The 26391-nt window shown below is 31.7% G+C and overlaps 1 protein-coding gene across 13 annotated transcripts in view; it reads left to right on the top strand.

Moving 5' to 3' along the window:
• The window catches only part of LOC122567085 (protein scalloped), a 325787-nt gene extending 299441 nt beyond the window's left edge, over positions 1-26346 (top strand). For 9 of the 13 annotated variants that reach the window (XM_043725268.1, XM_043725263.1, XM_043725265.1 and 6 more), the window contains 6 exons: positions 8509-8664; positions 8753-8836; positions 13368-13583; positions 19301-19530; positions 20765-20999; positions 22072-26346. In XM_043725268.1, the coding sequence (XP_043581203.1) occupies positions 8509-8664; positions 8753-8836; positions 13368-13583; positions 19301-19530; positions 20765-20999; positions 22072-22185 (1035 nt within the window). In that variant the 3' untranslated portion in view covers positions 22186-26346. Of the gene's footprint in view, positions 1-8508; positions 8665-8752; positions 8837-13352; positions 13584-19300; positions 19531-20764; positions 21000-22071 lie in introns of all 13 variants that reach the window. The other 4 variants (XM_043725269.1, XM_043725270.1, XM_043725271.1 and 1 more) reach the window with 4 other exon arrangements.
• Positions 26347-26391: the final 45 nt, after the last annotated feature.

Below are 26391 nucleotides of genomic sequence, written 5' to 3'. Positions count from 1 at the left end.
TCTCTCTCTCTCTCTCTCTCTCTCTCTCTCTCTCTCTCTCTCTCTCTCTCTCTCTCTCTCTCTCTCTCTCTCTCTGCCTTTCCAATAACTGACGATACATCCAAAAACGGGCGAACGGCATTTCAGAATGTCGATAAACATGTCCAGCCCGTTACCCGGGCCAATCCTGCATTCCTCGCGTGTATTTGCGCGATGAGGGGCTGGCCGCGGACAGGGACAGAGCGATTGTACCGTGACAGAGCGATTGTACCGTAACAGACAGAGAACAAGCGAAAATTGAAAAAAAAAGGAGGGTGGAAAAAATAGAGAAAGGGAAGATGGAAAATAAAACAGAAAAAAACGAGGTGGAAGAGAAAAAAATAACACGAGAACAGCCACCCTCTCAATTAACCGAATTGATTTTCTACTGCAGATTCGTCGGTAAAGAACGATCCCGCGGAATGAAATGGATTTTTCGCATGCAGTGCGCGCCCGATTTCACGATAATAATTTTTCCCTCTCTATCTGTCTTTATCTCTCTATCTGTACCCTTTCTTTCTCCCGTACGTTTTCCCCCTTTTTTCTATTAAATTCGAAAATTCGCTCGTCTGCATTCCTTTCAAAGAAATCGCACCGCGTGCAAAATAGGAGCAGTACCTATACATTTTACATATGTATAAGAGCGGCGTGGTCGATTTTTATGTGAAGTATTGCATGTAGTTTTCTGTGTATGCGTAATTGAATTTGCGATTATGTGTATTCATGAATGTAACGTGAGTGAGTGAAAGCACTCAACCATCTGATGAATAAAGAGAAATAAGTGGCTTTTAGGCTTATAGTGGCAAATGTTCAAAATGGAAAATGTTTACGTGTAAGTTTAACTAATTATATTATAAAAAGTTTTATTTCTGTAATATAGGATTTAAATATACATTTCTTGCAATTCGAAGCATTACAAATATAGAGCGGGTTTCGAATTTTTATTTTAAGTAATAATTACAAACTAAAAGTAGAATTAATTTTTAGAACTGCCAGAGTAGCCAAGATAACCAATTTGAAATTTTTCGTAAAAATGTCGTAAGTTTACAACGGTTTGTAGATTATTGCACTTTTAAGTTAAATGATTTTTCGTAAAATATATAAACAAAAGCTGCAAAAAGAATTTTTAATACTTGAAAGAAAGTTTGATATAAATTGAAACGAGAAGTCACGCATATAAATATTATTTTTTTCATATGTTGTTGAATCTTGAAATATTTTTTTAATATTAGAAAAATACAACTGACTCGAGAACGACTAAAATAATGCAACGAGATTAATTCCTCTGGTATAAATTTTTATTCTTTAGTCGTCCATCGATAGTTACAACATTAAGTTTATAAAGACTTTTATAAGCATACAGATTACTATCACCTATAAATCGTTAACCTGCTAGCAAAATTTTCGTAGGTGCCATAGTAAGTTCGCTATTCCACGCTTATAGTGTGACGTAATATTTAAAAGATTTTTTTAAGATTGGGTCTACTGTTTGAAAAAGTCGTTAATATATAACTTTGGATAAAAAATTGAAGATTCCATTTGTTTACGTAACCATATCCGTACTTGTAAATATTAGTTCATACCCCGTGTGGGGCAATGATTATACTATTATACCGAATTATATCATTTTGTCATTGTATTATCGTCAAGTACTGTATTTATGCTTATACTTATTTATAAGTGCAGATGTCTTTTACAGACATCAAACTGAAAAACTCAAAAATTCAATATAAATATTCCTTGCTTTTTAAATAAAAAATAGTTTGCACAGATTATACAGTAGTTTGTAATACATGTATGTATTTGATTAAAGAGTTAGATGTAAGAAAATAATACTTAAAAGCAAGTTTACCTATAATTCAGTATTATGAATGGTGAAAAATCGGAAGCAAGTAAACCTGAAAAAGGAAATTATTGTTAAATTACATAAGGTAAGAAAATCGCAAAAAGAAATTGCGGCTTGTCTGAACAGAAGTAAATCAGCAATTCATTGCAAAATAGGATAATACAATAGTGATAGAAATATTGCAAATGAATCACGATTCGAGCGTTGAAAGAAATTAACATCAAGGGTAGAAAAGACAATCCTTCAAAGGTAATGAAAAAACCCTATATGTATATCTGCACTGGAATTGGAATCAATGGCTTCTACAATTATGTCAAAATATTTTATGAAAAAACGGAAAGAATACGAAGAATTGGCAAGAAAAATAACCTATCTTTGAATACCTTCGTTATTCATCATTCTCATCAAATCAACTGGACCCTCCAAATCTCACTATAATACAAATAACAACAAAAACTCAACCAAATAACTAAATCAATCAATAAAAGGAAGCGACAGTTCAATCTGAACCGATGCAGCAACCGACTCCGCAAAAATGGTGTTCCCTTGCTACATATAACAGGATAGAAGAGAACAGAGAGAGAGAGAGAGAGAGAGAGAGACAGAGAGAGAGAGAAGGCAACAGGCAAAAGTTCACAGTTTTTCACCGTACACGTTGACCGAAGAGAAAGGCTCTATCGCTGTGCATTGTTACGCGGCACGCTTCATTTCGAATGGGCAGAGCTTGTAATGGCTCTTCCATTACGGATTTATGAACGAAATTGAAAAGGCCTGTACCGGGTGGAGGGGTGGAGGAACGTGAGAGGGGATCATGGAAGGGTTGGTACACGCCAATTTCCCGGATATCACGGGAACGAAGCTCTCGCGTTCGCTTCGTCAGCAATTTTCGACAGCGCGGGGGTGGCGCTGATTAAAACGACGGCTTTCCGATAAAAGCACAAAATTCCCGCGAATTTCGCGACCCAAAACCAGCCTTGTTTCTGCAATCAACTGCATTGCCGTTTCACTCGATAGCGATCGATGACATCAACCGCGCTCAGGTCGGGCTTAAAACAGCGACAGAACGAAGGGGGCGAGGGAATGGGGATGCAAGGGGTTGGAAATTCAGCGGCGAGAACGAAATTATGCAGGCAACCAGGGGAAATCGTTCATCGATTTAATTTTACACAGTTTGATCTGTGTGGATACACAGTAGGAAATAAATAGAAGCTTTCTTCGATCTTTCATGGAAATTTTTTAACGGAATATTCTTTTTTTTGGTAGTGTGTGTTAGTAATTTCGTTAGTGTTGTTTGTTAATTTATGTTATGTTTGGTTTATATAGACAATTTATTCGTGAATTTAGATTCAGTTTCTTTTTTTTAGATTGCTTTAAGACATTGTGGACTGTAGAATTTGTACAAAGTTTTGCGCCTGTGGCTGAGGTAGCGTATCCTAATTTTCATAAAATGTGGTTTTCAATCTACTCTTCTGTAAAAACAAAGGAGTATTCTCCAACGCCGTGAATGTCATTTCCATTTTCAACATCAGAATCGATTACTATGGTCTTCTGATTTTTTGTCTTCTTGTTGATCTAATATTCATATCATCTGAATCAGAACTGTATTCTGTGGAACTATCATCATCCGAATAACTAATATTGTAATTCGAACAATCAAAGCATAAAATTGCATAACATTTGCCGAAAAGTTTTTCTTCTCTTGTAATAAAATTATATTCATAGTACATGAAAGATCAGAAAAAAGCCTAACATAACCAAATGTGAATGATAAATTATCACAAATTTTATAACGAACACTTCATTAATTTTAAGCTCTGTATATATATATATATATATATATATATCGTAATTGTTTTATTTGTTATATTTGTTGGATATATATATATATATATATCCAACCAACAATGTATTAATAATGAAATTTTCGATACTGAAACACACCTGCTGAGAAGTCTTAAAACAGTTATTATATTTACTCCATAATTAAAAAAAATTATAGATGATTTACGTCGTAATGCAATATAATTTAATGCTTGGCACGATAAAGAAGCTATATGTAACTACCGATATATTAACAATTATATTAAGGCATACGTGCAATTTAAAATATATAGTCAACATTAAATATTAAGATTTTATTAAGAATAGGAAATATCCTAAAAATGTTAAGCAAATATGCATGCGTAAGAAAATAAAGCTTTGGTTCTGTTTATTCGTAATGTTACCAAAGTTGTACAATCTTTCTGTTAAATTATAGTTGTTTAGTAAACATATGATTTAATCATTAAATGTATAATATTGTAATTCGGCAACATAATGTAGCAGACATACATTTCTATTATTTCACCAGTATTCCAATATATTTAATACCACAGACGATACATACCGGAGTGTGTGTAGTAAGATATCGTTATAACGGAATAAATGGAGTTTCTATATCCGGACAAAAATTAGTTTTTGCTTCATAGTTTTTGTGTGCTATAAATCTACTATGCCTTTTTTTGCATTTACAATATTACAATGCTTATGTTTAGGATGTTAAAATACTTTAGAAATCGTACTATGCAACCAACAGAATATGCAATACATACGTTACTTTTTCGTAATAATCCAGGATTGTGCACATATGCATGTTCTGTCATATAGTGCACATATAGTCATTTGGCAACAGACAAAATTCTAGATAGAAATGTACAAAGCTGATTTATATTAGAAGACACCTCATCGATTTTGGTGATCTTAGAATATGTTGCCAAGGTCATCATTCCGAACAACTTTTCCATATACATGTTACCACCGATCGGCCTTAGTTCCTGAGATGTTCACAGAAAACTCCAATAGAATTTAGGTTTCTATGTTAGGATCACATTATATTCTGGAATAGGCGGCCGCATTTTTATATAGTTCAACCTATCGATGAGAAAAATAAGCAAAAAATAATGGATTATGGATTGGATTAGAGTAGTATACAATGTTAGCGTGAAATAATTTTCGATAAATTTATTGATATATGGAATATTGTATTTTATTTTGACCTTTAATTCATCAAAATAATGGACACAAAATGTATACGTACATATCCCCTATATGCAACTTAGTGATAACAATAAATTTACAAAATCGAATAAAATAAAAATTAAATCACGCTAGTGTTATTGGCCGCCTCACGGCACGACTCGGCGCCGATTATTAATCTAAATCATCCTACAACCCATTGATTTATCTTTTTTTATTTTTATTAAAGAAGATTAACATCAATAAATTGTTTAGGTTGGTCTGTGTAAAAAAGCGGCCACTTATGTGTAAGAATGAAGTGCAATGGGAACTACACTTAATTGAAGTTAATATCTCGGAAATTAATGTCGAGTGATATTAATTTTATAACTTCGTAACATGTATTGGGAAAAGCTGTTCAGAATGACCATATCTTGACAACATATTTCAAGATCATAAAAATCGGCGAGATCTGTCCTCATGTAAATAATTACGTATACAAAATATTATATAAAACAATGAGATAGATATAAAAAAATTATTTTTGAATGATCATTCAGTGGTGAAAATACTGAATCATAAAAGTGAGATTTTTGGTAGAAGCAAATTAGAAGACTCAAATGCTGTTATTATTAGAAGAGAAATATCCGACAAATAGTTCAATCAATATATACAAATTGTATAATACAATTTCCCAAATATATATGTCGGAGATGAAAGAACACCGGAGCCTTCCTTTGGAACTTTGGGAAAATCCCGTAATATTGTAATCTAGATTCTACCATAGCCGTAATTAAACAATTGTCATTCAACCCGATTGTACTTATTTGAGATTCATGACAGTGAGCTTGGGCTCGAGGCGACAACCAGTCGCCAACGTAGCCGCGGTCAAGGAATGAACGTTTGTTTAACAAAGGTATAGAGTAACAGTATAGCTCTCCTTAAAAGAAATAGTTGCAGCGATACTTGACAATAGACATTTCAACGGTCTCTGTCCCGTGGCTCGCCACACGCAGACCCTGTTCTCCGGGTAAGATGGTTGCCAGATGTCGATGCGTCTCTGCAGTGCATGTTCAGCTAGCCTGAGGACCCGTTATAAATCTTAAGATTTAGTTAACTAAAGTCCTTCAAACAGACAAACAGTCTTTGTCCCAACTACGGGAGGATAGGGGAAACCTACTTCCTCACGAATGACGCTTCCCGCTAGCAACTTTTCCTCAAGGGCGGCTAGCGTCCTTTTCTAACCATCAATAAGGAAATTGACCAATTAACAGCAACGTCAATTTCCCTCACCTTCTGGAGGAGGGCATCGCTCCACGAATCCGATGATCTCGTGCCCTTAGACACACCCCGTCATAGTTTTCCTCTGTGGCATCATCGCGACGGAAGGTCATTCTTTCGTGTGATCTCATTGACGAGAAAGAATAACGTCTTTACGATCAGTGAACATTTCACGTTTGTTAACCAAGAGTCGGACTTAGAGTTTGTGAGAACATACATCTGTNATCGAACCCAGGATCATTGTCATTAGCGTCTCGAGTATCTAATTACCACGGTTACTTGTCGATATCTGTAACAATCATATTTGCTCTAGTCAATATCTTCTCTATTGCATAACGACAATGTCTAATTACAACGAAGGTTTCTTTCACGCCCTTAACCCCAGCTCTAATCATAACGCTTCTCCGACATATATATATATATTTATCCTGAAAGAATAGCAATAACATATTTGCTTTAAGTATTCCAATTAAACGAAACAAATTTAAACACGATAAAATAAACAGTATCTGAAAAATTCTTTTCTAAATACTTACTTTTTCTCTAAAAAGTATTTGCTTTTGCAATTAATCAAAGTCGATCGCAAAACCAAGTCACTCCGGAAATTTCCTTCGCAAAAGATTATCACCACCAATTATCATCGTTAACACCTTAATCGAATTTAACTCCTTATCTTGTGATTTTCTCAGTTCATATTTAAATGAATACAAACCAATTATTATACAGTCAGTCACAAAAGTCTATATACTCCTTTAGATATAAAATATTATAGTAAAATTAATAGAAACGTTAGCGCTACAAATTTTTTTGACACATTAAGGCGCACATTGTTAAAATGTAACACAATTTATTAGTTTTCACCTTTATTAAAGAAGAAAACATAAAAGAATATAAAATACAATATTACAAAAATTACATACATCTCTTGTGTCTAAATTAAATCGTAAAAATAATAGGCTTAATATTATGTTAATATTTTGTAAGCCTTCCCCTCATCTTATGTATGCATCAATAATGTTCTGCTAACTCTTTGGCGTTGAAAAATTACCGATTTTGTAATTTCGGATGTAGCTTTATCCAAAGATTTGTGTTAAATGTTTCAATTTTTATAATTGTTCTCCGAAATACATTAATAAATACCCAATAAAAATACGATACGCATGAATTATCCATATGGATGAATTTTCAGATTTCTCGAAAACTAAGTCCCGAACAAAAAAAATTTTATTCTACACTTTTTTTTTACATAAATGATTTTATAAAAAATTATTTCGATATATACCGCTTATATTATTATTCAATAAATTAAACTTTCTATTAAATCAAAATTATAACTACTGCAACGATTATGATCTAATAGGTACGATAACCTAACACTTAACTAGTATCATTAGGTGATATGTGAACAGTTTGAATTGGATTTAAGATTAACTTAGACTACTTAATTTCCGGATATTTAAGTTTAATTTATATTTCACATATTACACCTTAGATGCCATTGATGTTTTTTATTACAAAAATACAAAATATAAATTGAAAAACGTATTCTACAATTAAATAATCTAAGCTAGGTTATTAAATTGTTAAAGATACCTATAAAAGTTTAAAATAAGGCAAGGTTAATCACAACAATCATCAATAAGACAAGACATTCACCAGTAACAATCAAACAACAATAGCAAGTATAATCCAGCACTATAACCAAAAAATAAAACAAATATAAGAAGTTCAGAATGCTAAAGCTTAACTATCGTGAATTACAAGCACAAAAAAAAATGTTAATATATTGTTAATATATTGTAGTAATGAAAAAACAGATTTTGATTTACGTAATTTTTTATTAAAATCAACAAGTATACTAATATTATTAAATTATATGACATTATATTATATAAAATATATATAAATTATATATACATTACATTATAAAGAATTCTTTTTAATTTCATTAAATTTTGTAGTTACTGCTATGTGTAGATAAAAAATAAATGCATACATATATTATCGAATGATACGTGTATTGATTCAAAAGACTATCATGGATTGAAGATTGTAAATGTAATTTAACAGACACATTAAGCCCACCACGTGCATTTGATTCATGTATGTGTTGCATTAAATATCAATATATCACTATTTGCAAAAAAATAATTAACCGATCAATATACCAGCAAATGCACTAACCATCAGCAATACCAAGCCATCAGAAATAATAGATAATTTTTCAAAATCTAATATAAAAGTCTTACGAAACGGGAGAGACAATAAACTCATAATTCGCTAAAAAAGAAAACAAACAAGAACTATCATACCATCGAGATTTCACCGACAGTCGGCAATGCGTTGTAATCGGTTTGACGATTTGTTAGGATCATGCCGCCAAGGAGAAGGCGCTGCAGACTATGTCGAGCATGTCGAGCGCCCAGATAGTATCAGCTGGGAGTGCGATACACAACAAGATGCCCCCCGCCCTCGTGGGGCCCCTTGCCCTTCATGCTTCCACCCCTGTCTCCTATCCCGGAGCGGTAAGTCCCGATCACGGAGCACCCCTTGGAACAAATTTTTTTTCTGTTTGAACAGTCTATTTTTTCTGTTTACATATTACGCAACCAGAAAAATACTCCAGAGAAAAAAAGTAAAAAGAGGAGCCACGAGCTTTGGGGTGAGACGACGAGACACGCTTGCTCGACACGATACGTAAAGAGAGAAAGATTCAACTAAAAACCACAGATTTCTTTTCTTTTTTACACTAGCACTAAACTGAGGATGTTTATGCAAATTTTTGTTTTATTAATTTAATTAAGGAAATGGAAACTAAGCAGAAATTTTTGGCAAGGATGTACTATACAAAAGTATACTTTGGATATTTTATATATTTTTGCATATTATCTGCATTCTGTATATTTTTGCAACACTGAATTTTTCATAAATGCATAAACATTCGCAAACTAATCATCACTATACTGCGGATTTTTGTACGAATTTATATCTTTGTAAGTGTAAAAAGAAAGATAGATATTCTAAATATTTATTTCGAATATTTTATATATTAATTATATGCTATACATTATGTACTTTTAAATTTTCCGCCCATGCATAAACATCCGCAGGCTATTTATACATCTATATCACTACGATCGTTAGGTCAATCATAATTTTCAAGGTGGAGATGTATTACATGTATAGATAGAAAAGAGGTAATACGGAAGTTGATTTAGAAAATAAAATGTGTTCCTGATCAACGACGCTCGCGATCTCTCGATCATCTCGTGCCCCTCGTAATCGCTTTTATTTTTCGTTGGACGAACGATCGGTGTCTCGTCGTCTTGAGGATGTAAACTCTAATTGCTATCACACACACTGTCAGTTTGGCTTCTTCTTTGACATCGTATCTGTTTTCTTTTCATTCTAACCGCTTCGCCCTGTAACCGTCTGTAATCCGCTTGCGAGAGGCCGATCACACGCGTATCATTTTGTTTAAACTCGCTTTACCTATTTTTTCTTAATTTACGTACTAGAAGAAAATACTCTCGTATTTATTCTCCGATCTTTCTGCTTCAATATCCAGGAATTACTCGTTCAAACATCTCTGAAATTATTATTAATCAATTATTATCAATTCATACAACAATACTTATTCAAAAACATACTTTGCTTCTTTTATCTCTGAAAGACTTAACCAATCATTATTTCAAATTTATCTCGTTGCTCAAATATAAATTTGTATAACAATTCATTTTATTGTATGATGATTCTTAAAAAATATGCTTGGTAAAAGTATAAAAAGTGAAATTCTATACAAACGATGCAAATAACCTCTTCACCTTTTCTAAAATCAAATCTTTAGTTTCTTAATTTTCACTTTTACATATACATCTACATACAAGTACACAATTACAATTTCTATCTTTTTTTCTTATCCAGTCGGCTGCTGTTCTTTCTAATCTTCTTTTCATTCGCCTTGCAGCTTACTATTGTCACTTAAGAAAAGAAGAACATTACAGGACAGTAATATTAGGGGACTGTAGGAGGACAGTATTTACGTGACTTTGCGAAATTACCATCTCCACCTTCGATTACTCTCCTTATTATTCTTCCTGCTGTTTCTCTCTCTCTCTCTCTCTCTCTCTCTCTCTCTCTCTCTTAATCATGGAAGCTTATGCGAAAAAAACTAACCATCTTCATATAAATGGAACCCCCTTGCTCTCTGCTGCTACGCCCCTGGGGGCCCTTGTTGTGTATTGTTCAATTTGTCCGTCGCTCTATCTTTTTTACGTATGTATATCACCTGGGCATATATGCATATACATATATGAATGTGCATATTGTATATGAAATTTTTGAACATTAATTACATGTTGTGAGGTGTCGTTGTGACTTACCAAACTGTCTTTCTCTCTTCACGTAATACAATTACTATTTATATATATATTATATATATAATTACTATATATATATATATATATATATCCTTCATTGTTATGCGCGTACGTTTCTTTCATACATATATTTTTTTATTTTTTTGTAATTTAATTTTTCGTGCATTTAGTATTATGTTCATTTCTTTTAGTAAATTTTTCTGTGCCCTGTTGCAAAGTGTCACGATGACTGCTCACCCAAGGGCTCGATGGCTTAAAAAGAAAAATGAAATCTCTTCCTGCTATTACATTTCGAAACCTACAAACTGCATTGTTTGATATGTTCAATTGATAATTCTAATTAGTGGATCATAAGTTACGATAGCGAGCATGTAAATAGAGAAAAAGCTATGCCAAATTTAAGACTGACTAACCAATAAGATTTGTACTAAAAGAATTGTAAAGTACATGAAAAGATATATACTTAATGCAAGGAAGAAAGGTTCATTTAAACTCCCAAAACTGTACAGTTGTAAACCTACCAATTAGGATTGATTGTTTCGATTACTGTGGTAGTTCCAATGTTGATTTAGTTTGTAGCTATTATTCAGAATAGGAATTTAAAAAATTTCCATATAAGTGTATAGTACTTTAAAAACCACGAGAAATATATTTAAAAATTCTGTATTATTAGAAAAACATAGAAAAAACTCATCATAATATTTATAATTAGTAAGCACTTATTTACAATTAGTAAGTTTCTTATTTACACGCTCGTCACTGTATGCTTCCAATAAACAGTATGCATTATTGGTTGACAACAATTGTTCAGAAATTTTTTTATATATACATAAATGTATTTGCACATCAGTATTCATTTTATTTTAATATTTGTATATCAAAGATTTGTATGTATGAATTAATATTAAATTTATTGCGGTGAGACTGCAAAATACAAAAAGTAACCAAAAATTCAAAATATTTAGAAAGAAATACTTTTTATATATATAAAGCTTAAGTTATGATCCACGGATCGAAAATACTTCTCTAGAAAGTTGAATGTGTTGAACATGTTAAATATACGTATAGCAAAATTTATCTTGCAAAAGTCAGCATCACAATACAGCATTAGAAACTGGAAGATACATCATTTTCTCTTTCAAGATCAACAACTAACATGTTCGAAGCTATTTTAGTTTCGTGAAATTAAGAAGTCATGGAATATATAGTATATATACAATTGGTACGGAAAGTATTTGTTATATTTAGACTACGGATTTTACTATAGTTATGAGAAATACGTAGAATGCAAATAATTTATAAAAGTGCATAAAATATTCAGAATATAGTAATTTCTATAATATTCAGTAAATAAAACAATTTTCTATCCAAATTCTAGTTTCTTGATTATATTCATAAACATGTGAATAGGCAGAAAAATCCGCAGTCTAGTCATATATAGAGGCACTTAGAACCAAAGGGATGCAAGTGAAATTTCCTTGTATATCGAAAAAATTGAGTTTGAAATTCAAAGCTGTTAAAAAAATTCCACGTAAAGTCATGAAAATGAAGTTACAGTTAATGCTTGACATACAGTATACACAAATTTCTAACGAATTGCATCTTTTAGTTTATGCGTAATGTAAATTACTTGCATCCCTTTGATACAAACTTATTTCGTTATTATTTGTTTAACAGATAATTCTTCTAGTTGGATTACTTAAATTATTTACAATATTATATTTGACGATTTAACTAACTATTTCTGTTCTTAATTCGAAAATGTCAAAAGTAGCACTTTCATCCCATTGGTTCTAGTGCTTCATATTTTAATCGAGGCATTTTCAATAACCTATTCTTTTCTGAAAGAATGTTCCTTAATATGATTTCAAATATACAAGAATTGAAAAGTTTAGGCTGGTTTTATAGTTATGGAAGACAATGCAGTAAAAATTATAAAATGCAGTGCAAACGATCACCTTGCGTCAATGCGTCACGCGTCGTAGCAATTTGCCACAACGTTTACGCGTCCAATTTCTCTTTCAATTTACAAGAGCGTTTTGCGTTAATTTCATATTGTATATTTGTTTAGTTAGAATTTATCCATGGATACGATAATTCATTGCCAAAATTATTAAAAACTGCGTTTTCTTTATATGTGTTGTTTAAGGCTTATCAATCTATGACAAGGAGAAAATATTGAATACATTCCTTTATTACTGACATGAGGGAAAATTTTGTAATTATTTTCATATGACCCCAAAATCTTTTGATGAATTAAGTGCAAAAAGTAATATAATAGCCACAAACCGCTCGTGTAAAAAGATTGGGTTATATAAATTAATATAAAGCAATATACTGTCGAGTGTCAGCATTTCGTTCGCGGCCAAGCAGTCCGAACGTCTGTTTTGATGAACGCAAACTCACTGCCTATAGTTGCCGTTCAAAGTTGCATCGCGTGTAAACTGCTTCATATAAATATATGCTATTCCAAAAAGTAGCAGCAAATTGCAGCGACACGGCGCAGCGCAACGCAACGGGTAATACTGACGCAAATTGCTCGTCTGCATCAAGCCTAAGTGTATTCACCTTATATTTTACAAACTACTAATGTTTCACTAAGAAATGAGAAAGGCAAATAAAATCACATCGTCAACATTTTTCCCCGTAAACAGTTCATCAATCAGAGTAATATGACTTTTATTTAATAAAGAAAAATAATCGTAAAAATAAAAGTGAATATCTATGTGATTAAAAAAACATAAATATATGCAAATACTAACCGTAATCATCGTAGTGCTTGAATGGCTAGACGCTTGGTAGATTTGTTCAGCGTTACAAAGGGAAAAAAGCAGACGTCCTGTTTTCAGCAATTCTGGCAACCGGGTCTGCAGCCAGGAACGTCACAAGATGTCAAACCGTTTTCGCAGCCGGCGTATACCGGAAAACCAGCGACAGCGGTTTCAAGCGGTGACATGGTCCAGGCTCAACCACCCCCGCCTTGGGAAGGACGTGCCATCGCAACCCATAAGCTTAGGCTTGTAGAGTTCTCGGCCTACATGGAACAACAGAGAGACCAAGATATTGTAAGTACTCCTGCGCAAAATAAAATGGCCACAAATATTCAGCTTGACTGTCAAATGAATGGTCATTTGCTTCGTACAGAAAGTGGAAAAAAGTACGGATGATAAAAATGAAAACGAATTAAACTTTCAATTCCTATAATTCAAAATTCCGGTAATTTTTATCTTGAGTGTCGCAAGATAACAAACTTTAAGAATTTATTTTGAGATATATATAAAATATAGTCAGACCTTAATATTTCGAATCTCAAGGTACTTTGAAGAGGTTTTGATTTATCGAACTTTTGGAACAAATGAAATTTTTTCAAGCAAAAACAGCTTATAGAGGAATTCTACAAAGATTAAAATTTTTCGAATTGTAGAGTTTCAAAGAAAACAAATTCAACTTTTAAAGGCCAATTATTTATTTAAAAAGATAAATTATAGTTTACGTCGTATGGGATATATGTGAAGCTCCTGCATGTGATGCGAGGGTCAGGAGCATGATGGGTGCAAGTTGAAATACGATTTTTCATCGCAACGTGTATTTACCTATTATCGAATTGTAAAGACAGCTGATTTATAGACGTGCACTTTGACTTGCAGAAGTTAAGCTTCTTAAATTCGAGTCAAACAGGTAAAACATCATACCTAAATGCATAACAAATAATTCAAGGTAAAGTATGATTATATGTATTTCGATCTGTAAAGGTCTTTGAATTATAGAAGATCCGAATTAGATTCGACTACATAATTTTCAGAAGTATCAGGGAAAAAATGATTAATTGATTAGAATTATAATGCAGTATACATGTTGTACGCATAAATAATGTAGATATAAAAATGGATTTTCTAAAAAACGAAAGTTTGTTTAAACAAATTTTATTCTTTATTTTTTATGTATGTTTATATAAAGAATAATATCCTGTTCGATAGCGCCACATTTTGCACGATATCCTTATGTTATTATTTTTGTATAAAAAGCGTATATAAATATATGTATACATTCGTTGAATAAACAATTTTTCTTGAATTGATATTATTCCTTAGATGTTGTTGAACACATGTTGAACAACAATTACGTTCTTCTGTAGTGATATATAAAACTATCTATAGAAACAAAAACATATGTTGAGGCAAAGAATAGCTTGAGAAGTTGGTATGATGAAATCGGATATTTTCGTTGATGTTACAACTTAATAATGCAAATATCAAGAAAATGGAAACGATAATCCAGAGACATAGAGAGAATGATAGTATTATACATATGCAGTATTAAATGTATAAATTCCTTACAATTCAGAATTTCAAACGAAATAATAATTTTCAAATGTTTCTAATAAATTCTCAGATTTACCATATTTTCTATTAAATTACAGCTTTGTAAATGTTCGCAGATTATAGAGATTCAAATTACAGAGATTCCACTGTATTATAAAATAGATCGAAGAATATGGTGCTTGTAAGTGCCAATGGGAATTGAAAAATTAAATCCTGTTAAGGTCATTGAATTATTTTGGATTCAATCTTTTTCTTCTTTTGTTTTTTGAATTTTTTAATTTTGGGGCAATTAAAATCGGAGATTTTAGAAAAAGTTGTTAACTCACTCGTAGATTATACATACTATACATGATATACGATAATTGACATGAAAGTAGGAAAAAGAGCAGAGTCGGACCACATGCCGCTAGAAATAGAAATAGGGGGGGGGAGGAATTAAAAAAAAACGAGGAAAAGAAAGAAGAAGAGAAGGAGAGAAGGGAATGGACAAACGAAAGTGTGGAAAAATACCTGAAGGAATGTAAAGACTGGACCTGCAAGGGAAGAACAGTAGAGGAAATGTGGACAGAAATCAAAAAGAAGATAAACGAAGCAATGCCAAAGAAGAAAGTGAAGATAAGAAAATGATGGCGCATGGGAGAGAAAGTGTGGTACGACAAGGAGTGGAAAGAGAGGAAAAGAGAGATGAGAAAGAAGATGACAAAGTTTTTGAAAGGAAAATGCAGCAGAGAAGTGCTCATGGAGGAAAAAAAAGCATTCAAGCAGTGGTGCAAACAAAGAAAGGAAAGACACGAAAAAGAAGAAATGGAGAAAAGAAGATCAAAACAGAACAAGAAGCGTGGAAATACATAAATAAATATAGAAGAAGAAGAGAGGGTATAGATGAAGAAATAAACGAAGAAGAGTGGAAAAATCACTTTATGGAAATTCTAGAAGGAACAGAGCACAAAGAGGACAGAAAAACGGAGGCGCATGGAGCGGAAGAGAAAATAAGAGAGGAGAGAGAAGATAATATAGAGAAAGAAGAGGTGGATATACCAACTTGGTAGGAGAAAGAAACTTGAAGGAGAAGAAAGCAACGGGGGAAGACGGGTTAGAAGATGAGGTATGGAAGTATGCAGCGAAGAAAGTGGGCGAAGCGTTATGGGAGTTGTTAAGGAAAAGGAAAGGATACCAGAAGATTGGAAAAAAGGTGTAATATGTCCGATATACAAGAAGGCAGACAAGAGAGTAGCGAAGAGTTACAGAGGAGTAACATTAATGAACACAGCATACAAGATCTATGCAGAGATACCGGACGAACGGCTGAAGGCAGAGATTGAAACCAAACTGGAAAGAGAGCCAATTCGGATTTAGAAAAAGAAGAGGAGTAACCGACGCAGTGTTTGTGATAAACCATATCATAGACAAACAGTTGAGTAGAGAAAGAGGGAAGCTGTATGCCTGCTTTGCGGACTTAAGAGCGGGATTCGACAGGCTAAACAGAGAGAAATTGGAGGAGAAAATGAAAAAAATGGGGGTTAGCAGAAAACTAACCAGAAGGATCAAAGAAATATACGCAGAAACAAAGAATGTGGCGAGGATCAAGAACCACAACACAAAAGAATTTTGGACAGTAAGGGGAATCAGACAAGGATGCCCGCTGAGCCCGACATTATTCAACATCTACGTGGCAGGGCTGGAAAAAGAACTAAGGAAAGGACAAGCCAGGAGCATAGTGATAGGAGGAAAAAAGGTATGATCACTGACGTACGCAGACGATATCGTGCTGATGGCGGATAGAGAAGAGGAGATAAGGAAATGTTAAGGAGACTCAAACAATTTTTAAAGGAAGCCGAATTGGAGCTGAGCACGAAAAAAACAAAGATAGTAGTATTCGAAAAAAGAAGGAATAAAAGGAGACAAAGAAAATGGAAATGGAGGGAGCAAGAATTAGAAGAAGTGGACGAGATAAGATACCTAGGGTACATACTACAGAAAAACGGCAGTGAAACACATACAAGACAGGAAAAAGAGAGCAATAATAGCAATGAAGATGTTTGGAGCATTGGTAGAGAGTGTGGCGCTGTTTGGAGCAGAGGTATGGGGCTGGAACATGGAAGAAAGACTAGATAGGATAAAGAGAAGATACGTGAAATGGATCTTAGGTTTAGATATGACAACACCAAACTATATACTGATAGAAGAGTGCAAGATAAAAGAAATCAAGGAAAAAGCATTAAAAAGGGCAGCAAGGTGCGAAGAGAAAACCCTAGAATCGAAAAAGGAGCTGGTAAAAGAGTGCATAAAGGAAAGAGAGAGAAACTAGGGAAATGGCCAGGAAGGGAAAAGAGCAAGAAAGAGAAAAAAGGGACTAGAAGAGGTGAAAAATGGAGGGACACAGATGGGAGCAAGAGAAGAGCAAGAAAGGTTGACAGCAGACCAAATTATAGAAGGAAGAAGGAAGAGAGAAACAGAAGAGAGGGGGAAAAGAATAAGGGAATCCAAATATAACAGACATTACAGAAAAATAACCAAAGAAGAGTCACCAAAGTGCTTGGAAGGGAGGATGAAGTGGAAGGACAGGAAAATTCTAGCTAGATTCAGATGTGGAAACGAGATCAAAGCGAGGGAATACTGGAAAGAAGAGGGAGAAAAAAAATGCAGACTATGTAAAAGGAAAGAAGAAGACCTAAGACATGTAATAGAAGAATGTGAAATAACGGGAGGACCAAAAGACATAGAAAAAGCACTGAATGAGACTGGAGAAGGACTAACAGAATTAAAAGCAATAATAGAGAAGAGAAGGGCAATACAAGACGGGGAGGAAAGACAAGAAGGAGAAAGACAGCAAGGAGGCAAAAGACCAAAAGTGGCAATAGTGTGTAGTCATAGGTTGCAATAGTTTTTAGTCATTAGTTTTTAGCTGTTAGAGATAGAATAATCTAAGGGATTGCAAATACAATAGAGTAGATAAGAGGGGAGGTAGATATATAAGGAGCAAAATAAGTGTAAGAAATGTAAAACCGAAAGGTTGTCCAAAGCCGAAAGGCACGGACTAAAATAAAATACAATAATAATAATACATACTATACGTACATACATGTTATACATACTATATCATGAATATTGTTTTTTAGATTCTTTAGATATTTTTACATATTACATTACTTTCGCCTATCTTATATATTCTATCCTACATATCTTGGATATTTTTACATATTATACATATACATATACTCTGTACATTTTTGTACATTTAATAGTCAAGTAATAGCTAAATTTATTCAAAAAGTAAAATCACCATACATTCATAAATCAATCATTTATAGTTTGATAGAATAATAACAATGTAATTTTAAGGATAATAAATATTTTATATCATCTTTAAATGTAGCTTTTAAACTAATAAATATGAAATATTTGAGTAAATAAAAAAAAAATGACCCAGCTTTCATCGTTCATACATACAGATTCATTAGAACTCAAAATTAGAGAAACTTTTTAAAGGAATAGTAAGATATGATCGAAAAAGAACATGATTGAAGAAACAATTAGATAGAAAAAAATCTTAAAGACCATAAAAACCTTACTAGAATAACGTATATTACGATAACGTATAATGAACAAAACTTCTTATTTTTATAATATTAATCCTTATTTCATTCGATGTTTATAAACGGTCGAGGGAAAAATTTGTAATAGTACTACTTACATACATTGTATTATACTTGTAATCTCTATTTTTCTTTATAGAAAATATATTGTATATTTGAATAAACGTGTCAAAAGTGGTTTTATTTATGATGAATGCTTTCCAAACATCACATTTAACGATTTATATTGATGTATATGTGAAGTTAAATAGCAAAACTATTAATTAATATACAAGGTGACTCGATGTACTTGTTCCGCAAAATGGTATTGGTATATTCTATAATTAAAAATAAGAAAGAAATGTTATATAAATATAAACTTATGTCAGAAAAGAAATGATATAAAAAAAAACAACATATTGATAACATTGGAAAACATATTGACGATATCTCAATTAACTGTCTTTCATAAAATTAGAATATAGGTGTACATATATCTATGTACAATAAAAATTGAATTCACACCATTCCTACTTCAACTTTTTTAAATCTTTTTACAACATCTCGGTTGAAGCTTTCTGCCGGTATAAAAGAAAAACTATGAAAACGGTTATACCACTTAACAAATCGTATATTCAACGTTATATCCAAATTAACGGGAGCTTTTTTCCATCTGTACGAAGTAGTCGCAATAAAGTCGAATAGTTATTCGTTCATTTCGAGTTCTCAAAGTGTCAGCTGATATTTAAAGCGAGACAAAGGCTAAATTACCCCCGTTAAATTAATGCTTGGAGTAATCAGGGATAGGCGTTGTTGACCGAAAGTCGCAATTTCATCCCGACGAACAAATCGAATTGTTTTTTTTTCCGTCTTTTTCCTTTACAGTACCACAAGCACCTGTTCGTCCACATAGGAGGATCCGCGACTTACGCGGATCCATTGCTAGAGGCTGTTGATGTCAGGCAAATATATGACAAATTCCCAGAGAAAAAGGGCGGCCTGAAGGAACTTTACGACAAGGGACCACAGGCGGCCTTCTTCCTGGTTAAATTCTGGGCTGATCTCAATACGAACATTCAGGACGAGGCTGGAGCCTTCTACGGCGTAACAAGCCAGTAAGTAACGAAATGCTTAATTAACAAAGATCTAAAACAAATCAGGGTCGTCTCCCACAGTAATTTACTAATTGAAGTTCATAGAAACATGATAAGTTGGTACATTTCTTTCATTTTTTGATTTTAATGTCACTTTATGGTTACATAGGAGAATTTTAAGGGCATGTAATGGCTCATGAAATTATTTGAACTTTTTTGAAAATTGGGATACCTTGAACAGAAATTTAAGATAAATTAAAATAGTCTTTTGTTTCCGTTAAAAGAAAACAAACATAGGCGAATGTAATTTTTATTGCGAGTCTTTAATTGGCCCGTTTGTCATTTAATGAAACTTTTAATTTTTCTTGCCGCACGCATTGAATGAAATAAGCAATTTCTTTTGTAAAACAAAAGGTAGTGTTTTTCCGTGATTAGATTTGAGGTATACATGATAAAAGAAATACAATGAGAACATAGATTAGGGCATTAATAGATGAAACAATTCATTAATATTACAGTTATACGTATTCTACAGAAACAGCTTAAATCTTAGACGGCAATGACATTTATGAACTGATATATAAGATTTTTTTATACACCTTTTATAGTTCTTTTTACACAATTTAGAAAGGACATTCAATTCTCTTTTTACGTAATTTAATTTGATCTAATACGGTTCAAATGACACTTCTCGATAAATTTCCATTTGAATTTAACCATTAGTATTCGAAGCTTTATTTGATATATTTTTCTTGGATTTGTACTGTGATTTTGGTTTATGTTTTTTTCTGAAATTTAATTACGGACCATCGGCTGTTGTTTTTATTTTATTCTCTATTTCATGGAAAAATTGTACAAAATCTACTCCAATCAGAATAAATCGGTAACATTAATTCCGGGAATTCCCTTCAATACGTTGAATTACGAAATTACGGATACATTGGATTCTACTCAATTTTACATTCAATCGTTACGTTAGTAGTATTGGTCTCTCATTTCGTGTTTAAAGTTGTTTGATGTATATGTGTAATTATCTTTATAAATTTCTAAGATAAAAAAAAGTATTCGAGCGAATAAACATCAAATAAAGATTTTATCAAAGATTTTAATGCGATTTGTGTGAAAATAACTTATTATTTGTATTAGAATTTTACGATTGGAACCAATTTTCCATTTCTATTTCATTTTAATTTCTAATTAATTATCAAAAATTGCCAAAGGAATCTTCCGCACTGGTTAAACTTGTTTTTTATAGGTACGAGAGTAACGAGAACATGACGATAACGTGTTCGACCAAAGTCTGCTCTTTCGGAAAACAGGTAGTGGAAAAAGTGGAAACAGAATATGCTAGGTTCGAGAATGGCAGGTTCGTCTATCGTATTAGCCGTTCACCTATGTGCGAGTATATGATCAACTTTATACATAAATTGAAGCACCTGCCGGAAAAGTACATGATGAATAGCGTTCTCGAGAATTTCACCATTCTCCAGGTAGGATATACAATTTCTTACCAGAATATTTTTCTCTTTTCCCAATATATACAATTTTGAAAATTGATAGTTTCGATAATTAGCTATTTAAACACGTATAGTAATTATAAAAAGTATTTGTGCAGCACTGCAATTATTAATGCATTTATATATCTATTAATTAAGTCAGACTATAATAAATTTCGTATCACTTAGTGTTAGTAGTAACTTCATATGATTACAAAAATTTCGTACCTAAGAATCTAATAAAAAACGCTTTATTGAAAAATAAAGGTATATATAAATATGTATGTACTGTTTACATTTTGTAGCTACTGTACATAATCACTTAATCGACTACGAGTGTGAAGTAATTTAAAATATTATCTGTTATTAAAATATACTTTAAATAAATAAATCATTGTCAAGTACAAATACATAATAATTTTAATTAACTCCTTTAAATAAAATAACGAATAATTTTGGTTTTAATATTAATTAAAATTTGTTTATATTTTTTGTATATGTTTGAGTTATAGACAATATAGGTAAATTTTTTTATAGCTTCATGGAATTGACAATTTTGTCATACTAGAATCAGAAATTATTTCAAATATTATTTCAGAAAATATTTCTTCAAATACAAAATATTAAATAAAATAAGGAATTACTATATTTCACAGCTAAGTAATAAAATATAACTCGAAGAAAAATCAATTGCTTATTCAAATAAAGTGATACATAATTATTTATTTTTTTTTAATGTTGTTTTTAAAATTCTATGCTATACAGAATTTACGTAAATAATTTACGTAAAAATATGGAGTGTATTTAATTTTTAAATTACGTACTCTCTGCTGTTTCTAGAAATTAAATATACTGTAGCAGAAAAGATACGCAATTTAAGAATTGCGTATACATCTAATATATATTTTAAATTAAACATACTAAGGCAAAAAGAAACAATTCCGAGTTCGCGCCGTATGTCCCAAATTGTTGTTTAAGCTTTCGGCAGCGATGTGCAAAATCGATCTACTACCCTCTTTTTTTATATAAATATCAAAACGTTTTGATTTCTTATTTTAAATTGCAGGTTGTAACGAACAGGGATACGCAGGAAACTTTATTGTGCACAGCATACGTGTTTGAGGTGTCGACGTCCGAGCACGGTGCACAACATCACATATACAGATTGATCAAGGATTAGCCTGCTTGAACCTGCTCGCCATGCAGCCATCCACCCCCATCAGTGCCTACCATCACATAAAAAAATTCATCCATACGCGCATACACACGATTATACATAAAAATATTAACCCTTTAAAGCGTCATGGTTATTTCATACAACCACCAATATTAAATTCTTTTTATTTCATTCCATATTCGTTTTTTCATCCTTCACCAGGGATATAAATATGATATTTATAGAATAAATATCATATTCATATCATGCATTGTGTGAAAACTAAAATTTGATTTTAATTCATTTACATATAAAATATGTAAATATTTCTAAGATTTTATTTTCTCATTTTTTCTAAATTGTAAATTTTTGTAAAGGTCATTAGAATGTACGCTTCAAGGGGTTAAGCGTGAGTACATGATTGTAAACACGCTCTTACTATACACGAGTACATACATTTCGCGTCTATGTATAACAGAGTTTCTATCGAAAATGTTCTGTTATTAAATGAAGGAAAAAAATATATATGAAACATATAGAATCATGTGTTTATTCGATGTTTATTTTTACAAACAGAAAGTAGATTGGGCGATTGTTGTATAAATGTACTTTTTTTGCATGATTTTTAATCTTATCATGTAATTTTTAATTCTAATTAGGTGTTGTTTTGTTCAGTATTTCCGAACATTTTCTATAAAACTCCTTAAAGAGAACTTGAAATACACGATACATAAATATATTACACATACATACATACAGGGATACATGTACATCTTCACACGTTCGAAGTACTGGCCAGCCCGAGCTTGAGTTTGATTCAAAAAGCTGAAAGAAATTGTACTAAAAACAAAAAGAATTGGTACGCGTGTTTTAACGTATCGTGGAAAGGATTTCCTGCTTGTGGTCCGCAGGAAGCGCGTTCCAGATGACGAAATTGTAAATTTTATATTAAAACAGATATAACCATATATATATATATAAAATATATATATTTTATGAATATTCCGTCATTCGCTTGCAAACGATCGAATTTGTCGCGATTTTAATAAAAGAGATATAATAAAAGTTAAGTTGAAATTAACGACAATAAATTTGGTATGGAAAGAAATGCGTGTCGGGGATATATAGTGTATGTATACCAAAATGAAGAAGAGGAAAAAATAGAAAAATACATAAAAAATAAGAATAATATGAGAAACAGACTCTGATCTCGGAAAGGCGTGGTACCAACATAATTTAGTATTATAGTTTTATTATTAAACTAGGAAATAGATCAGACAAGACATCCACACACAGATATACATATATTACATATAAGAATATATATGTTAAATATTAATGCAATGATTACGATTTACATTGTTATAAATGATCGTGTATAAAGTTATCTAAGTGATTTCTAAGTTTTAAACGAAATGGAAGTTGAATAGAGAGATAATGCCATTATGATTTCTTAAGTTTCCTTGCTTACAGTTATCATTATAGTTCTCTTTTTTTTCTTTTTTTAATTATCCAACCAAGTAAGGTTGAGGAGTAATCATTACAACAGATCTTTTCTTAAGCTTTTTGTTGGTAGAACTGTTTTCTCTTTTTTTTTCTTAGCTGTATTACGACTAACGGTAAGAATCTTTTGCTGCAAAGCTTTTTAATCCTCAATGATCAGATGAAAGAAAATAATGATTTTTACTTTTTGAAAAAGTCTTTTAATAAACGCACTTACAGTTGTGCAAACCCACCCACTCTTAGGCAGCGACACTTAGATTAGAGGGATGTGTTTGTATTTCCTGTAATCATTTTATTTCTTACTCTAAAATCTTTCTTCCTTATTCTCCTTTTTTTTTGTTCTTTTCCTCTTTCTATAGTTCTTACACGAATGACTTTTCTTACTTAGCGTACTTCGTTTGTTTTTATCTTTCTACTACACATTTACTGAAGCGAGTACATCAGATTCTATCGATTGCGCGCACTAGATACGGACGACGTCCATCGAACAGAGATATTCTTCTCTCTAACTTGGTGATACAATCATCTTAATGCTTTTCAACCGGAGAACATTGAAATTAGTTCAAGAGCATAAAAATAAAATCCGATCCTTGAGCGTGATTCTCCAGTTTTTTGATGAAGAAGTACTACGTAATAGCGTGACTTCATCGCAGCTCTCTAAATTTGAGCGCACTTTCAACAGAGTTCATTCAAAACCTTGTTTGTGTTTCGTACTTAATATCATTTCGATGTATGGACCAGAAATGTTTGACATTCAGATTCTGTTTTTCAGTAACGATCACATAAAAGAGCAGAGGACCATATATTAAAAAATCCTACAGTTAATTTTATTTAATCACATCTCTCACAGAGACTACAAATATTGTGAATGCACAGGAATCTTCTTTTCGTATTCTTTAATCTGATCAATTCCTTGTTCTGAAACAGGACTTGCCTATGGAGCAGTGAATATTAAGATAATACAGAAACAAATTATGTATACTTTTAAGGAAATAATTAATACTTACTGTATTCTTTACTTTAATTAATTTTTACGCAACAAGTGGCAATGTATTTTGATCTCTCTTTTAGTCAGAAATATGTCGCTTTTTATTCGGGGTGAGAATTAAATTCGCTAAGTGATTGACTGAATAACGAAGGAACTTACATATTTAAATAATAATATATGTGGCTTTCGTTCAATAACTGGCAGCTTTCACAATTTTCGCAGTTTTTACTTATTGTTACTTTTTTTTTTTTTTTTTTTTGTAATAATTCATTGTAAGATTCGTTTTTACGTATTATATCTATAAATTGTAATTTTGCGCTAAATTGTGTCTATATTAAGGTGGAGTTGGAACCATTAATATAATTTCGGAAATCGTGACCGATTTCAAATTTGATTATTAGCTTTTGTTACTAATAATTATTAATATTTGAAGAGTATTTATATGGAAGAACACAAAATGTAAGAATATAGAACGAAAATAATAATACATTGCAATGAGAATGAATTTGTTGATGTTAATTAAATAAAGAAACATTTGATGGTTCTAACTCGACCCCAAATAAATCGTTATTATTAAAAAAGCAAGGAATTATGCAATATATTTAGAGGATACTCAAATATCGTTTTGGTTATGCGAATTTTTATTTTAATAAAAAAGAAAAATTACGAGGAAAAACGGGAGGAGTTTGAAATCGCAAAAAAGAAGCACCGACACTAATATTATTAACATTAACGAATAATGATTTTAAAATAAGCGAATTACATTTATAAGGAAAGATTATGAAAATATATATTTATCTATGTCTTCTGTGAAGATAGAAAATAGCACTCTCTCACTCTATATTGATGATATCAGATAAAAAGGAAAAAAATTGAAATCCATAAAGATAAAAAACGCAGAAGTAGATTAGGGAGGAAATGAAAGGATTTGCACTGTACACAATACATGATACGATCGATGACAAACCGACGAAATTTGTTAAATATCTTTGTACATATTTACATAAAAAAGAAATCATCAAAAGAAAAAGTTCCAGTGACTACGTTTTGTGTACTGCATAAAATACTCTGGTGAGAACAAAAGATTCATTTATTGTAAACCGTAAAATCTTTTGAAATTAAAAAAAGGTGTATTAGTTTTTCGTCAGTATTTTCATAGAGACTCGTGTGTAAAAATTATTTGTTTGTAGTAATTTGTTTAGTCATTAAAAATTACAGTAATAAAATAGTTGAAATATTAATGTTTTTTAAATAAATGTTGATAATATATTAAATAAATATTGATTTGAAAATAATTCAATTTTTTAAATGTTAACTTTACGAAATTACTATCTCTATGAAAACATCGACTATGATTCTTATAATAACTAAATTATTTACGAAAATAGGAAACTCACTGATCTATTTGCAATTTATATTTCTTCATATCCTGGAACTGCCATATCAAAGAATTGAGCTTGATTATAAAAATGATTAAATGAAGTAATGATCAGAAAGAATGGGATCTACCTGTATATTATCATAAATAAAACAAAACGAGGATCAAAGTAGTTGATTTAACAAGTAAATAAAGAACGAAATGATATATCATTAAATTAGAGGTTTAAAAATATAATAGAATTCAGTATATGTACAGTATTTGAAAAACATGTTTATAATTTGTATGGAAAATAAATAATTGATATAAAAAGAAATTCTACTTCTTTAACTACCCTATTAAGTAATTCAGTCAACAAAAT

The sequence above is a fragment of the Bombus pyrosoma genome, linkage group LG4 (assembly GCF_014825855.1).
Source record: "Bombus pyrosoma isolate SC7728 linkage group LG4, ASM1482585v1, whole genome shotgun sequence".
NCBI lineage: Eukaryota > Metazoa > Arthropoda > Insecta > Hymenoptera > Apidae > Bombus > Bombus pyrosoma.
Note: the sequence above shows the minus strand (reverse complement) of the source record. Positions and strands in the feature narration are given on the sequence as shown.